General features: G+C 41.1%; 1 protein-coding gene across 3 annotated transcripts in view; it reads left to right on the top strand.

Moving 5' to 3' along the window:
• lmo3 (LIM domain only 3) overlaps positions 1 to 15,117 on the top strand; it is a 67,991-nt gene extending 52,874 nt beyond the window's left edge. For 2 of the 3 annotated variants that reach the window (XM_033614144.2, XM_033614142.2), the window contains exon 4: positions 14,179 to 15,115. In XM_033614144.2, coding sequence (XP_033470035.1) covers positions 14,179 to 14,284 — 106 coding nt within the window. In that variant the 3' untranslated portion in view covers positions 14,285 to 15,115. Of the gene's footprint in view, positions 1 to 14,178 lie in introns of all 3 variants that reach the window. The other variant, XM_033614143.2, reaches the window with a different exon arrangement.
• The last annotated feature ends 2,860 nt before the right edge of the window (positions 15,118 to 17,977 follow it).

Raw genomic sequence — 17,977 nt, forward strand, 5'->3', positions numbered from 1 at the left:
CTGTAAAATTGTGAACAAGAAACCTTGAACTGCAATAAAGGTCAATCATGAACCTTTCTATTATGAAAGTTTGATCCATGGAGTTTTATGTATTTGTAAAACATTTCATGACCTGAGAAAAGCGATTTAAAAATCTGTGATATTATCACAATGTAAAGTCTATGAGCTGAGTGGGAACTTGTGGGCAGGATAAGAGAGAGAAACACTACTACACATATTCAGTGGGCCACTTATCATGGAAGTAAACCTGGAAGCTATTTTTTTATTTTTTTTGCATATGCGTTGGGTAAGCAACTTAATGGGAAGAGCGCATACCATAGAGTTCCCCAGGAGTGATGTTTTTTTCTGTAGGCTGACGGAAGTTAGCATCACCCTGGTGACCTCAAGTCAATGGGAATTTTCCATTGGATTTTGGATTATTGCAGAAAAAGCTCTGTCATTTTGTTGAGCAAAATAAAACCTAAATGCAATCATCAGAAGTAAAAAGCTAATGTTAGGCAATAAACAAACTACACCAAGGTTGCATGACTTACCGTCACCAACACAGCGAGGCTATAAAGCTGTGTTTAGTGTGATGGCGTTCTGTAGTCTCATTTAGCCACTCGTTAGCAACCGTCTTTATTAAGACACATAAAAGCTTCAAAATTCACAGTGGGTTATTTGCAGACGTATTTTATGTTGCAAAACAAATGTTAAAGTCTCTTCAGCTTGTGTTAACCACAGACCTTATTTCAGGCATCAAACCAAAACTCATGCAAAAAACCCATTGACTCATTTCTAGAGCACTCTATTAGCCCTTCCTAAGTCCCTTCCCGTTTTTGCTCTGTGCTGCTTGGAGCATAATCTCAGTCAACTTTCCTGTTATACCTTGATAGCATTAGGCTATGTGCTAGGCTCATCTGTGTGGAAACAAAATCTTCATGGACACATTACATTGTATATAGTCAAATCTTAAGTCAGCGAATGTTAGTGAAAGGCTACCTAACAAGCTAGCCAACATATTGCTGCATCAAGAGCCATTAGACTAATGTCAGCTCACCAGCTTCATCCAGGTTCCTTTTTATATCAGTTGTAATATTGAAGAGATTTAGAAAAGGACAGATGGGTTGGTTGCTGACATATTTAGCCAGTAAAGATAATGGCTAACGTTGCTTTGTTTATATTATCTCTTTAAGGCCACGTGCTGCCCTGAAGCAACTAATGTAACTTTCTGCAGTAAAGAGATTAATGTTAGGTCAGCACCATTGGTCTGTAGTCAGTACTATATGCAAAGAGTACTTTACTGATTCCTAGAAGAGGAAAGGGGGACACATTGACTAATAGTCTCATCATCCTCAGTCTCTATGTCTCTCTTTTTCGTTGAGACGCGAAGACTCGATCCGTGTTGTTTTGCCTTGTTCCTTCCATCTCATACTGTAGTCATTGCTGTCTGTTTCTTGAAGCTACATTGCACCCAGAAAAAAAATAATTGTGGTACCTGCCTAATTGACACTGCCATTCTCATGCATCTTTTTTGTAAAGCTTGTCCAACTTAGCAACAGTAACTAATAGAGGCAGGACATAGGATCGGTCAATTAAGGTTGGATCCTTACCAGAGTGGCCCATCTTTGAGTCCTGGGCCCTTTGCTGCACGTCAACCCCACTCTCTCCCTTGCTCTGTCTGTAAAGCATAAATGCTTAAAAAAGTCTGCTGTTATTCAAAAAAGTGACAGAATTAGTTGTGTGAATAACACACAACTCATCCCCTAAAACATCATCAGAATGGAGGTTTACAGCACTATTGGTAGATCCCACAAACTTTGATAAAAATATACTGAAGCATCTTGCCCTGCACACCCTGGGCCCCAAAAAGTTTTGTTAACATAGGTGAAACATTCCTGTGCATAGTTATGGGTACCTTGCAGGAACATTCTTCTAACATTCTGGAGAGCCTTAGAGGATACATGTTTTCAGAGAGTAGCCATGACACTATGATGGACCGCTGTCTGAGAACATTCTTGGAGCTAATGAACAAACCAGAATTGTATCAAAGGTTTTTTGAAGGTAACAAGAAACACTCTCAAACATTAGGGGGACATCAGGAAGGTTATGTGTTGGCTGCGTTCCCGTGTTTCTCTCACCTCTTTTCTCAAACTTGGCTTTGTTGCAGACACATAGACACAAGGACCCCCGTGCAAACACACACATACAAACCAGACACATTGCGCATGCTAAAGGCAAAGGACCTGGTTACGCACAATTAGCACTCGGTTATTGTCTTGCCACTTCAGCCGGCTGCACCAGACAGCCTCTCCTAATGGAAGAAGTCAGCTAATCTTCATCAGCCAGGCCCAGGCAGGCCAACTCTGCTCTCCCACATTAAAACCCATTAAAGCGCGAGCAAATCTTTCTTTTTACATTAGGCCAGTTGATGAACTGTTGAATAAAATCGACGCCAGTGTGTTTCACATGGTCCGCTGTGGCCTTGCAAGCACCGTTCAGATGCCCATCACAATTTCACCGGGGCCTGGCCAAGATTTATGGTGTGGCACCGGCTTTAATTGAAGCTGTTCCTCAGCTCTGACTTTTTGTTTTCCATTTTGTTTCTTTACATTGGTAGAGCTGTTAGGGGAGAAATACCTGTGCACGAATATGAACTTAAAGGATCGATCCATTTGCCTTGAATTCATCAGTCCACATGGAGGAATGGCATTGCCCAGAAAGTAGCTGAAATGATAACATATTTCAACCAGGATGTAAACTTTGAAATCAAACTCTGATGAACAAATTAATATTGTTACCCTCTGTCTGTTAACATGAGACTACAGTCAACGGCCTATTATCAAGCTATTGTTTTAAGAGGAACTGTCTTGGAGTTTTATGCTGCTGTAAGACTTAATCTCCAGAGTCATAAATCTAACATTTATGGCGTGCTTTCAAAATCAGTTGGATGTTGCAACAGCTTATTTCTAGATAAACATGGATCTGTGTCAACATACTGAGTTTTGATTATTTTGGGGGTTTCATTTGATTTTTAATAAACAAAATCTTGGCTTTCGGAATATAAAACTTGCAATGCCAAATTCAGACACATTTGTATATTTGTAGAATTTTTAAAGGCATGATGACAAACTAGTAGCTAATACTCAGCTGCACTATCCAACTATCTCTATCTAAACGATGACTGACAAGCGTAACCTCATAGTGACAAGGCAGGGTCCAGGACAGTGGATTTTTATCTGAGTTCAAATAAACAGAGTCTTGACTTTAAGAAAATGAAACCCTTTAAAACCCGCGTGAGCAAGTTCTAAGGCCTGGGTATTCAGCAGAGGGTCTGTAACCCCTAGGGAGTCCTCGGAATTACTGCAAGGAGTGATTGATTGTTTGATAATCTAATTTAAGTTTTATCTATTTCAATTAAAATACATCTGAAAATTCACATATACATAATAAAACATTTAATTTACAATACACAACATAAGCTAACTGCTACCCATAAGTCCTTGTGCAATCACATGAACTAACTAATGCTAAATCACTGTGCAGCACTTATCCATAACAGCAAGATGAAAAAGGAAGCTAACATGTAGTACCTTTGAAACATACTGGCCAGTTAGTTATATTATTATTCCCAGTGTATAGACATTCTTGTGAGCCACAGTGGATTGTTGTGTAACACTAACTTTTCAAGCAAGAGACTTTAAAGCACCATCCACCTAGAAACCACCAGTGAAAGTGCAGAGGGTTAGGCTAATGCACCTAGTCATGCCATAACTGCAGCTGACTTAGCAGCTACAGCCAAGTGCAAACGAGAGAAGACCAAAAAATTGTCATTTAACTATCTCAAGTGCAACACTTTGAGTGTTAGGGGGTTAGCATTATGCACCAATTTTAAGATTAAATGTTTACACTTTTGTCAATATGGATAGTCTACACATCATAAGCTTTGTAAGATTCTCCACAATTCAATTGTTCAGTTTTCGTAAATTATGAACACCAAAGTATAATTCATTCAGTTTTCCCAGTATGTAAATAAAAGGGACAAAAAAAAAGTGCTGACTCCCTCCCTTTGAAACCATCATAAATTCTGAATATTTGTCTCTGTTAGCTAACAGACTTTGCTTACAGTTAGCAATACACTGCAGTTCTACCGACATTAACAGTAGTTTCTTGTCCTCCTGTACCGTGTTGTTGGGTATGCTTGTTTTCAATATCTTACCGGCTACAAGATAAAAGTGGCCCCAAGCTTTTGTTTGTATTTGTCATTTGGGGATGGCTCCTGGAGTACAGCATGCCCCCTGCAGTTCAGAGGGCCAATGGGCAGGCTGTTCTCACAAATTTTTTGTACGTTTTCCTATGAAAAGCAATGTACCCAAATTCTTACATATCCCATGTATTTTATACTTCTTTTTTTTTTTTTGTAAAAAAAAACAGACTTTTGCCTGAGACTTTCCACTGGATTTGCGTGTTCAGATCCGTGTGAAATTTAAGTGAACTTTGAGTCATTTTAAGATACGTCCTCACTATGTTTTCTTTTACTAGCTTAACTTAACGTTAGTTATGTAACTGTACATTCAGGACATAATCTCTTACGTGGAATATCATATGAACTGTTGTGCATGCTTTTTTGTAGGATATCATACGAACCATTCTACGAGGATACATTGCAATGGGCTGTCACTGCTCTTGTCGACCACAAAGCTAAACTTCGAAACTCATGGCTCAGTGACAATCATTATGTAATGTGACATATTATTTAGAGTACAAAAACAATACTGATATCATTAAAAAAACTAGAAGTCTCCTCTTTCCAACAGTGTTTAAGTCTGAAAATGTTTTTGAGGGTCATTGTAACTAAAAATAATGGAGCAAGTCACATTTGTGAATTAATTGATGTCTGACTTTTAGAAGATTTGTGACTCAGAGCAGGATTAATACATTCTGAATGATGACTACAACCCTACTAAATAAGTCTAACCTAAGTGGGTTTCTCAACATTTATACCCAGATTAATAGAATGACCTTTTACAAATTTTCTCAGCCTCAGCCTGAGATCTATCAGGAGATCTCACTTAAGATTTCCTGAGCAGTTTCTCAGCGTCTTGTTGCCTGGAAATGGCCCTCTGGTCTTTGTCTGGCATACCGATCTGCAGCCTTGTTCATCTACACCAGCCCCGTCCCCTCTCGTTTCCCCAGCCTCAAACAAACATGAAAGCCCCCCCCCCCCCCGCACCACGGGGCCCTTCAATAAAGCAATCTAATCCATCTCACAAATGGCCCAGAGATTTCTCTGTGGAACATCATCAGAAAATGTGAAATCTGATAAACAGAGCAGGCGATCAAGAGGTCAGCCGGGGTCACGCGGTATAATTATCCGCCGCTCCTGCAGGTCAGCCGCAGCCCATGTTGCCGTTTGAAGGTTGAATTGCTACAATCAAGCATGAACATACAGCCACCCCCCACCGCACACAAACATACTCGCTCATGCATCTATCCACGTCATCAACTTGCTTTGTGGGTACATCCACCCCACTGTATCCCACAGTGCAAGGACAGGGAACTTGAAGCCAGTGATTATTCTGATTTCATCAGGGACTCACTGCAGAACTCTAATGGTCATTGCCATGCTCAGCTATTAAGGGCCTTGCTTAAGTTATAGGCCAGTTAGCACAGCACTGAGATAGAAAGACTGGCCCATTAGTGGAGTGAGTGGACATGTCGCCGCAATCATGACCTGCAACCGCTTCCTTCTTCTTTGTCATCATCACCATCAAATTGGCAGCAATCTCTTGCTTGCCACGAAAGAAGCATTGAGAGCTGAACCTGCTTCAGGAATAAGATAAATGGAAAAGCCTCACTAGTTATCTTACTTGTGTATCTGCCAGAAAGCAAAAGCCCCCTCCTCTTCCCCCTTTCTGCGCTCTGTGCATGACTTTGAAATGGTATCAAGCTGAGGGGAGTGAATAGCTCCTGTCCCTGGTCTATCAGTGAAAATATAGGATCCTACATTGGCTCTGATTGCTCATGTCTGCACCCAATGTGGCCTTACTCTGTTAAACTGGACATAAATCTACCGTCGTGACCTTCCCACTAGCCAGACCTGTTATTTTTCCTACCTGAGCTGGGGAAAGAAGGCACCACCGTGGTCTTAGAGCCAGGGATGGGGGGCTGGTTCTGAGAAGAGAGGGGGTGCTGGTGAGGGTGGGGGGTGTTGGGAATAAGGACAGAGATATGAGACTCCATCCAGCAAGCAGTTAGCCACAGATCAGCCCTGGGGGACAGCTAATCGATGGGGCTGTCGTCCAGCCTCATCATCTAGCCAGTGCTGGCCCAATTTCCCCCTGATGAGCTGGAGGCCACAGTCTAGGGAGGCTGAAGGAAGGTTAGAGTAGAGGGGAGCAGAGGAGAGCAGGATGGGTGACAGTGCAGGGGAAGGTCAGTGCTGATAAGGGAGGATGCTCCATACTGGAGCCTTGGAAGGAGAGACTGACACCAATTGGGTTCAGCACAGCTAAGCTCAGCCACTGGTGCCTTGTATGTCATGAGTTAGGCTTGTTAGACAGAAGCCTAATAGCCAATAAGGGACACAGTTGTCACTTTGTGTATGATTGGTGTTGAGAACTCAGAGCCTGTGCAGCCAGCCTAATAGAGACACAATTTCACTACGTAATCCTGCACAATTTAAAGTAAAAATGACACATTTTATACAAATAAATGTCAGTTTTTCCCAGCTCATGGAGATGATAGAATCAACCAATATCCAGTTCATACATTTTCAGCATTCTGAAGGTCCTTGTTGTGTACTGTCAGAGGCCACATCCTTCAAGGTCTGCATTTTTAGACTGAACTCATCATAATGGGTTGACTAGTTATGTGCATGTCACATTTTAGGAGCTGTCTATTCCAAAGGAGGCGAATTGGGCATTTGGAAGAACCTCTGGAATGGGACGCACTGGCCAAATTGTTATTTTTGACATTTAAAATGTGGACATGATACATGACAAAGCATTTAAAATGGTGACACCAGAAAGTGGCATAGCAAAATGTATCAATGCGTCCTTGTGAAATAGGTAGTGTTGGAAGTTTGGCATTGTAGTGTTTATTTGTGCTTACAGTCACTAACAAGGCAGTCAGCTTACACACTTCATTCAAGGTAGTATTTGTACAATCTCCTCTCATCTGTCTCATGACTGACTGCAAACTATGAGTTTGTTCTGACCAAACCCTTTCTCAGGACTCTCTAAGAGAAACCACCCATTAAAGAGGTCCCCAGAGTACTACATACCTTCAAGCGCATTTCTCTGTTTGCTTTTTCACCACCAATAGCAACTTATCCTTAAATGATATCCTATGAATTAGTACCACACAAATGGTGTTAGGTACATAACATAAAGCCACGTACTTCACATATAGTTATGGAGCTTAGGTTTAGGCCAGCAAGGTTACTGTGGTTAGGTATAGGAAAAGAAGCATGGTGACAACATACCTTATAATGACTCAAAGTTCACACAAGTCCTGTGTTTTGTGACCCATTCACCACCCCAACCTGCTACTTTATGGGACTGCTTCCCTCTTTACTCCCATCAGCACACTGGTCACGTGATCGCAGCCTTCTGAAACACACAGGTTATACACAAATTACTGGCTCATGATTAGGTAGGATATGTAGGAATTTTGGTGCATTACTTTTTGTAGGCAAATATACAAACAGCCTGTGTCGCATTGACTCATGTGTTTGACCAGTCATCATACACTTGCGTTCAAGGTTCCTCTTGTGCTGGGAGAGTAGCTACTTTAAAATAAGTGCTAAAAAAGTCTGATTGTGTTCTATAAACTATGATCTTTTTTAGTGTTCGGGGTGCATACACAGTGAAAATGGTGTTCTTAGAACTGTGAAAAGTTCCTCTGGTCTGAAAACGCCTTATTTACATTTCTTTTATGAAGTTTATACTCTGGCAAAGCAGGGTCATTTTAAATTGGATGGTGCAACGCAGCTAATATGATGATCTGCTCCATTTGGGACCACATTGTTTGATTAATAATAGATTTTTTTGGTGGTACAGTATAGAAACCTGACATCTACGAGTGCTGAGAATCATACGGAGAAAGAATGGATAAAATGCCAGAACATTTTAAAACCCAACAGCAGTGGACATTCAGAACCAACCTCCTTTCCAGATGTGAAATTATATTCTCTATATTACACTCCCCAAAGAAAAACTCATCTTCAGTGTGTCCTTGTGCTGCCGTCTGATTGCCCAGCAGCAATCTGCCAGAGAAGATTTACAACATGCTGTTACAATTAAGCATCAGTGTCACAGGGCCAAGTGTTTCTGAACCTGTATGCATCCTAACAGTAATTAGATTTGGTGCAGTTGAGACTATTTTCTCTCTTTGACAATCTCCCTGTTTCTTCATTTGAGTGGAAAGTGAATACTCTAGTTAACACGGGCCTCCGAGGCAAATTGCTGGCATCGCAATACATCTCTTAAGTGTGTGCCTGTGGAAGCCATTCTTTCTCTTCTTCCTACAACAAGAGGTCTCTAAAGACTCATTAGTCACAGTCACCTCTAAGTAAAGGGAGGAAGATGGAGGGAGGAAAGTGATGGCAGTGCAGGGAGAGAGGAAGACAGCACCAGCAGAAGCTGACTCTAATGTTAGAATCCATGATATGATTGCACACCGTCATATGATTACAGATACTAACAGATGTGGTGTCAAGGTAAACCTTTAATGAAGGTTGAGCTTTAGTTAGCTTCTATGAGCTGCTCATACAGGAGCATGTTATGGGCAACAAAATAAAGGAAAAAACCTGAACCTGAGTAAATAAGTACAAAGTAATGAAAGCAGATGCTTCTGTAGAGGGTTCAGGGGCTCGTTGAATAGTGTGATGAGTATGAAAAAGATGTGAACCATATGCTCAGCCAAGTCGCCAGAAGAAAATATTAGCAATTTACCTTCTGCAAACCACAAATATGTTACATTTGTACGTTTCATACAAATCATATCAACATTTCTGAAGTAAAGTATGTACAGTATGAGCAGACTTTGTCATCGGGAGGTGGAGGGGATGGTGGATGGTGTGACACTTAGGCGAGACAACAAGTCCTGTTGTGTTAAAGTGAGTCATTGTTGTTTTTTCTAGTGGCTTTTTTTGTTACCAAATGTTGGTGTTTTTTAGCAACCCATTTGTCCTTCTGGGATAGTACCACAAAAAGAGTCTCTTTTACTTAGACAGTGCTGCATTTATGCCGAAAAAAGAGTCATCATGGACAGGGCTGAGAATGTTGGGAATATAGCACACACTTTTGGACAGTCTCTCCCCAAAGGAGACAAGGGGCATTTTAGCTAGCTCATAGTGAAACAACACGTTTTATGCTGAGTTTTATTTTTAATTGTTGATAGCAGATATATTGTGCATGTCTACTTTTTGTTATCATCTCAAACTTCCAAAAGACATCAATACTAAACATGAAAAGACAGAAAATTCCATTCTGGCTCCTCAGTCAACGTATTATATACTAACAGGACAGTTCATATGAGATCCTAGGAATTTGCAACCCACAAATGAAATTACATCCTCAACATACAGTTACGTAAATAACGTAAAATTAGATTAGGTTTGTTACTGTCATCAGTGCATTGATCACGTGATCGCAGCCTTTCAAAGCATGTGGAATATGTATGATTTTGGGTGTACTGCTTTTTGTAGGGAAAAAAATGTGAAAACAGCCTGCCTCAGTGGACGTATTTTGAATGTTCGACAAAGAGGTTAAATTAACATCTTTTGGATGTGTCTTTGCTCAGTGGGCAAACATTTCCCCAAAATTCAAACCCAATAAAATCAAATCTATTTCTATTTGACATAATAATATGAACTCAAGGTCTTCGTTGCATTTCACAGAGCTTATAACAGCATCCCACAGTCTTCATGAGCAGATGGAGTTATAATTGTATAGTGTTTTTTGCACTCTTGAATGACATCCCTTCATACAGTACAGTTACGGATGATAGGCAGTAATTTAATGTTTAATGCCTCAAAGAGTCTGCCCATTTTTAATTAAAAGCTCTGTTTTCGCCAGGCTTACAGGAACAGCACCATAGTGGCCAAACCGTTGAAGTACAACTTACATTGGAAAAGAGAGCTCTGTAAATCAGTGGATACATTTTTTTTAAGTGTTACAACCCCCACAAAACGGCTTGTTTCACTATCAGGATTTGATCCATTTTGTCTGATACCATTTCAGAAGTCTAGAACAGCCACACAAATGAATAATTTCTTCCCTATTCAAGTTAGCAGAGGGCTGAACTAGATATTAGCTGCTCATCCAGGAAAATCTCCAGTACGCTAGCTGTATGAGCCCAGTGATGCTGAAGATTTGGGTAATTTTATACCCTGGAAGTCAAACTTTTTGACTTTATGCACCACTAAGGAACTTCAATGGAAACAAACAGGGCTCCACCTCCAATGCTGTGTCCAGTTCTCTTTCAGGACACGCCATGTGGCATTACTTTTCTCTGACTCTCTCAATTCTGTGAGTGTTGTCTATTGTCTTATCTCTCCCATGTTTGTATCTCACTAACTGCCTTGAGTCGCAATGCTTATAAGATTGCACAGGTTTGACTGGTTGAGATGATTTTCAACGTAACTGGTCTGTGAGTTTCCCTGGTTGCTAAACCAGTGCCATAAAGGCTAGAAAAGCTGCGGCAGTTAAAATTTAAATGCTCCGTCAAAATTAAATAATTCTCAATACTTTATTAGTTATAGGTACAGGTTGGACAGGATGGTGTTTGGGTCTGGACACAGACCACAGTCCACATATTAATGACCTTAGAGGGGATAGGGAGGGATGGCAAGACACATTATGGTCTTTTAGCTATTAAGGGGGAAGGCATCCCCCCTCTTCCCCCCTTAAATCGCCCACTGGTTATAAATCAGATATATATGTATATTTATAAGAACATGAAATATAAGTTTTGTCTGATGATTTGAATTCCTAAAAAGATATGCCTTACCTTTTTGTCTGAATATTTACAATTATTCATTTAGCATGTTTAAATGCACAAGTAAGTCGACCTACGGTTACAGCTCCACCAGGCCACTTAATTGGACTACTGCCTTTGTCCCAGTATACAAGCACGGGAAGCAAGCATTTAATGCTATTTGACTTTGGGTCAAAGCTCGGGGTGGAAACTGTAGAGCATGCGCAGAGGCCAGTTTATGTCCGACTGACTGTATACATGAAGGAGTAATTCATCTCCCATTATCTGGGTGTGTTAGTCTGACTTTCAAAAATTTGAACAAGTACGACTTCAGTTGGGCTAACACGTTTACATGTATTTTAAAGTCCAGTCTTAGGCAGACAAACAAAATAAATCAGTTTTCTTTAATGTTATGTAAACATACTGAGAGTTTCTGCCACATGTGTGTTGGTGTCAGTGTGGAAAGGCCTTTGAACTGCCATGGAGTACTGTTACTCTCCACTGAAATTTGGGTGGTGGTATTTTTATGGTGGTTGTGGGATCAGCTCCTGAAATCAGGATGAATCAGACGTAATTGCAGGATTTATAGGCTAATACTGCTGAAGCTAATACAGTAAATCATTACTCATATCAGTAGTGAGCAACACAAATTAGCTGATACTATTTTTTACTGAAAGCATCAAACCAAGATATCAGCATCCTCTAATAGAGAGCTGTATAGAGGATGTACCCTGCAATTGTTTTAAAGAAAGTGGAAATACTAGGGCAACACAAGGTCCTTTATTAGACACGCCTGTGATGGGCCCAGTGTAATATCCTCATCATAATTGGTGCACAGATGTCACATATGCTGTTGACATTTCACCGAGCAGAAACAATTTGGCCGTGTGAAATAAGTGGAGGGCAGGGATAAGAGCTGAGAGGAGGGGGAGGAGGAAGACAAAGGGGGAGACCATAGTGCTAGTGGATAGAGGGGGTAAAAATAAATAAATAAAGGGAGATAAAGTTAAAGTGGGAGTGGGCTCAGCGTCAGTAAAGACAGACACTAATAGATTCTGGGAGAGGATGTGTCATTTTAACAGGACATTTTTATTAGAGTGGATGACACTATTACATGAAACACACCTCTGCCTCTTCTTAATCACTATGTCAAACAGCCCACATGAATGGATATTAGTCGTCTGTGTTTAGTTTGGTAATAAACGTGTGCAAGCATCCTGGCAATAAGAGAAATAGACATTCAAGACCATTCCTGTAAAGTATTTCTTGTCCAACTCCAGCATTAAGGGGCAAAGCTTCAGAAGTAATTCCCGATAAGATGCTGCAAGAAGTTTTATTGGACAAAGCTTCCAAGGAGTCAACGAGGGCGCTTGATCCATTTCCTACAGTGCTGGGAAGGTTGTCATTTTGGTGTTTTAAATAAATAAAGTCTTTGTTTTCAGAATACAAAATTCTTATTGCCAAATTCAGACAATAACTACAATTTTGTAGCTTGTAACGACGATGATTACAAGCTAGCAGCAACAATTGTCGGCTGTAATCTGATCCTACTTAGCGCCACTCTCTCTGCGTCGCTCTATGTCTCACTGAAATTATGAATAAAAGGCTTAAAGGTCCAGTGTGTAGGATTTAGGGGGATTTAATGGCAGAAGTGGTGTATAATAAGAATGTTGTCTTTGGTTTATAATAACCTGAAAATAAGAATTGATATGTTTTTGTTTAGAATGAGCAGTTTATATCTACATAGGGAGCAGGTCCTCGTTGAGATTGCCATGTTGCGCCACCATGTCCCTACGTTATAGTAACAAGGCCAGAACCAGGACAGTGGGTTTTGAGATAGTTCGAAATGGCTTAGCATTGCACAGCTTTAAATATTTGTCAGTGTGGGCATGCTTCACATTGTTAGCTTGTTTTGATTGTTCACATTTGAACATTCACATTTCCATTAATTTTACAGAAACCATGAGCGCAAAAGTATAGTTCATTCAGATTTACTGGTGTGGTAAATGAAAAGAGAAAACAAGAAAAGGTGAAGTAGTCCATTCTGCAACATTCTGTCTTATTTATATTCCTTTAGTCTGTAATAGCATAAAAGGGTCCACCGATCAAAACAATTAAATAGGTTTTTTTGATAAAGCTGTACTATAAACTTTAAAGTCCTTCTCAAAATCATGGCTTGTTGACAGTCATTACGAATGTCCTCTTTCCAACAGTGTATAAAACTCGTGTTTTGGGGTCAATGCGAATATGATAGAGCCAAGTCACAAATGTGCGTGAATTCAAAGAATGTATGTAAATTCAAAAACTACATCAGTGTGCAGCTTTACGTGATTCTTTTTTTTTTTCTTCAAAATGAATGTCAGCTCTTCCTCAGAGCATTTGGATTTATTTCCAGAAACACACCATTCTCACACTTTTTGGTATTTTGTGCCAACACCTACGGTGTATTTGAATCCTGCTAATTGGTCCCAAATGGATGTAACAAATCATGCTCTCAATCTGCCCTGCAGCCCTGAATAAATGCTGCGAACAGCCCGAGCTTGTCAGGTACCTGAGCTCCATCCGCCTTGTGCAGCTCCCAGCACTGAACTCAGCAGTCTTAACATCCAAGGAAGTCAAACGGAGGCGAGGCTCACTGTCCCCATCCCCTTCCCCCGCACCTCGGCTCCACCTCCCCCCTGGTAAACACTGGCACCGCTGCTTGCCGACCTTGTCTAACCTGCACATTGAGGGAGATAAGCAGCCCTCAGGACAATACAGGGAGAGTTACTGCTCTTACGCGTTCAACATAATCTCCACTTGGCACTGTGCTGAAAGGTCAAGCGTAACTGTGGCCCCCCCTGGCTGGAGCAGGACGGGCCGCTGCGGAGGTCGGTGGGGGTTTCTGTAAGAGCTGCAGGTGGAAAGGAACCCCGGCTTGAAACAGAGATAATTCCAGCCCACCCCCCCACCCCCAAGCCCTGCATTTCCCCCCTTGTAATTGAGTTGACTTGTTTCCTAGAGGAGAACCTTGCCTGCACACAGCAGTGCTGCAGCTGAAGGGGGGTGTTGGCACTGAGGTTACGCTTGCTAAACTAGAGATGTTGCACTGTAGTCAGGATGCTAGCGCTGCAGCTGGCTAGGCCTGCTAGCCTACAGCTCAGTGCTAATGATGAGATTCTTGCTTTGATGCTTATGTAAACCCTTCTCCCTCCTCTGTCTCTTTGTGTGGTGCAGGTTTTGTGTGGGAGACAAGTTTTTCCTGAAGAACAACATGATCCTGTGCCAGACAGACTACGAGGAGGGGCTGATGAAGGAGGGCTACGCTCCCCAGGTCCGCTGACCCTCGTAGGCCTACGAGAAGGAAGAGGAGGAGGAAGAGGAGTGGGAGAAAGAGAGAGAGAGAGAGACTGATGGAGAGCTTGCAATCACACAACAAAAAGCACTATTGCCTCCTGTCCAGCTCCTGTCCCCCACATGTACATAACTAAGCAAGCTTCCCTGGGAGGGGAGGGGACACACTCTGCTGTACAGAATAGCCATAGAGACGCCAGTGTGGCAGGGAAAGGCCCTGGGAGCCTACAACAAACTACAAGTGTGAAAAAAATAGTTTGGCCATTTCTTTGTGTGTGATGGATGCTGCCTCTTTCCTCCTGGCCAACAATTACTGGCCTCAGAGCAATTTCTTACCAACAGCTGATCCCGGTTGTTGGAAAGCAAAAAAAAAAAAAAAATTTAACCCACCCAAAAGCAGTCTTGTCTCATCTTACCTGACAAGGACAGACAACTTCTACTTGAATCTAAAACACTGAGGTATTGTCAATCAATGTAATTTTGAGATAAAGACCTTTTTACTGTACATCAGATTAAAAACACAGTGAATGTAAACTAAAGAGCGGCAAAAATAATGCTGATGACTAATTTGTTGGTGTGTATGTGTGCGCGCTTGCGTGTGTGTATGTGTGTGTGAGTGTGTGAGCATGTTGAGGAGTTGTTTGTCATGCAGTCTCGCAAGGCTTGGTCTGGTCCATATCGTCCTTTCAGAACCTTAAGAATCCAAAACTGATCACAAGAGTATCAACATGCTTTTAAATCACACAGCTGCATCAGCTCATGAGCATAAAATTAGAGTTTGCGAAATAATTTATGTGGTTCTCTGGATGGATAACAGCTCTCACACAATCACTACTAGGGCTGGTTATCAGTACCCATTACCTTTCAGGTATTGTCTGAAATTATCCAGTACTAGGTAGTATTGAAACTTCTCCAGTTAAACAAAACCTGCATTTTTGTACCTAGATCTAACAAAAAATGACTATTTGTATTGTGTTGCTCACAGCTGATTACCGCAAGCATTCTTCAGTTTATTGCAACATGTCACTAGCTGATTACTGCAGCAGCTACAACCCATGGAGTCTGTTATGTGGTGAAGTTGAGAGTGGTGTATCTGATGGAGTTGGCAGTTCAGCATGCCAAGATTACACCAAAACCTTGGAAAGTATGGCTATACTACACACCTTTGGTGTTTGGTGGCATTTATGCAACTGACTGCTTCCATTCACATGATAGGTATCAAATGAAGTAGACAAAAGAGGTCTAAAATTAAGAACTCTACAGGAATTGGTATCAATTCAAGGGCACTGGTATCATAAATTTTTTAACAATACCCAGCCCTATCACCACTATGCCACTAGAAGACAATTGACCCTTGAAGACAAGAGTCACATAGGCCTACTTTTCAGATAGTACCTGAGTGCAATTGGCCTTTTTTGCTCAAAGTAGGCAGCCTTTAAGTACATCAAAGCTGCACTGATTAGTATCTTTATATTAACAATGACTACTTCTAATGTGAAGGAGTCTCTCGTAGTGACAAACTCCAGAAAATCCTTACCTGACTTTCTAACTTTTTAGCCACTAGCCTGCTCAGTACCAAACAGCAGTCAAAGTTAGCGACCAGCTGGTGAAGTATAACATTTAGTGGCTAATGAGCCGGATTTTTTTCACAGCAGCTGGTGGAGACCGAAACAGAGCTAAAAGTAGAGTGAATATTGGACTTACTTTCAACAGGTGACCAGAAACATAACTCCAATGAGATGCTAATGAGCCATCTTGTATTAATGTGCGTTTTGGTGATCTGAACACAGATGGACAGGTCAGACATACTGCCTTCACACCAGCTGACCACTTTTGTTCACATTTCATTGCTGCCTAAGTAACTTACACTAAAAGGTCAAAAGCCCCCACTGCACAGTTATTAAGCCCACACTCTCGCTAGCTGCTCACTAGCGTGCTAGCTAGTCACATTAGTGGTTGTGTTAGTACAGCTGGAGATGTCATTGTCAGCAGAATTCAACATGTTTCTGACCATTGGTAAAAATGATGGATGGTCAACCAACACTTTGTCCAATTCGTTGGAAAATGGACAAGTTATAGAACCTTTGCACGCTGTCACAAAAACAACCTGCATTGATGACATAGTCATTGGACCCATGGTTGTATCTAGATGGTAACCCCAGATTGGAGATTATGATCCATGTTTCAAGTCATCACCCAGCACCAGTGTTGGGTAAGGGTTACTTTAAAAGTAATCAAAGTACGTTACTTTTTAAAAAAGTAACCAGTGACTTTACTGCATTACTCCCTGAGTAAAGTAACTCAGTTACTTTAAAAGTACTTCCAACGTTACTCCCTGAGAAAAGTAATTCAAGCACTTTTAAAGTACTTTTGAGTATTCTACATTTCCTATTGGGCAATGGACCACAGGGCGCTAAGCCTGTCTCCAAAATTAAAGTTATGGACCATTTGCCCTTCACTGAGATCCAATTCTCCCATCACAGCCGTCACTTTGACCAGTAGAAACACAGAACAATCTGCTGCCGTAAACAACTGTATGACAACAACACCCCAGCATTTTTAATATTTCCTCTAGGGATGTTACCACACAGAGTAAAAGGGGGAAATGATGGTGTGAAACAGCAGAGGCACTTTGTCAACCCGCTGAGTTAACGTTACTGTCATTAGCATCAAGCTAGCAAACAATGGTACATCCTCATGGTCGGACATAAAGTAATAACATCAACAAATAGTGGCGGGGCTTTTACTCACCACAACTGCAGAGGCTCCCAGCTTCATTTGAAACAGACTACATTATAGACGCTCCGTTATTTATTAATCCCTCTGTGTGTTTATATATTTACTTTTTATCCGCTCCGTTGTCTTTATAAAGTTAACATATCGCACCGTCATTTCGAGCTCAACACTTGTTTCAAATTAAAAGCCCCTTATAACCTCAGCTGAGAGAATCCCTCCATTTTCTAAATAGGCTTTTATTCTGAAACATTTGTCAGAACTTCGCTTTTAGGTGACTACAACAACATGTCGGCTGGCACATGAACAGACACAGTGACTCAAATAATAGTGAAAGTAATAAAAATAGAACAAGAATAGCCCCATGACATCACACACGCTGTGAAAGACAACCGGGGATAATTGGTGAGTACCAGCGTGTAGCGTGTACCAGGCATAATGCAAGTCCTGAGTCTGAAATATGTCTGTCAGTGAGTCCTACTCCACCTATTTAGACTCCACCGTAGACAACGGCAGCATTTCTCCGACCACGTAGCGAGCCACAAGCTCTGTGGCTTCTTTCAGAGTGATAGGTTTAACGTTATCTCCATTATTAGAACCAAACGACAGCCGTTGCTGTTTCGGAGCTGAAGGACCTGCGTTCCAAAAGTAACGGAAGTAACTGATGTCTTGTTTGAAAATGTATTTGAGTAAGTATTTGATTACTCAAACAGCAACCTAACATGTTAGGTTACTCGTTACTGCAAAAAGTAATCAAAGTACTCTAAGTACTCTCTAAGTTACTTTGTAACGCGTTATACCCAACTCTGCCCAACACTAAGTAAGCCACTAGAGGAAGCCAAAAAAATAACTTGTCATTAGGACTAACATTTTTATTTCTTAAACTCCATTAATCCTTTTAATACTAATTTCATTGTTTGATTCAAATTTTTCTTTTTGTCAATTGCAT

Source organism: Epinephelus lanceolatus, chromosome 23, assembly GCF_041903045.1.
Source record: "Epinephelus lanceolatus isolate andai-2023 chromosome 23, ASM4190304v1, whole genome shotgun sequence".
NCBI lineage: Eukaryota > Metazoa > Chordata > Actinopteri > Perciformes > Serranidae > Epinephelus > Epinephelus lanceolatus.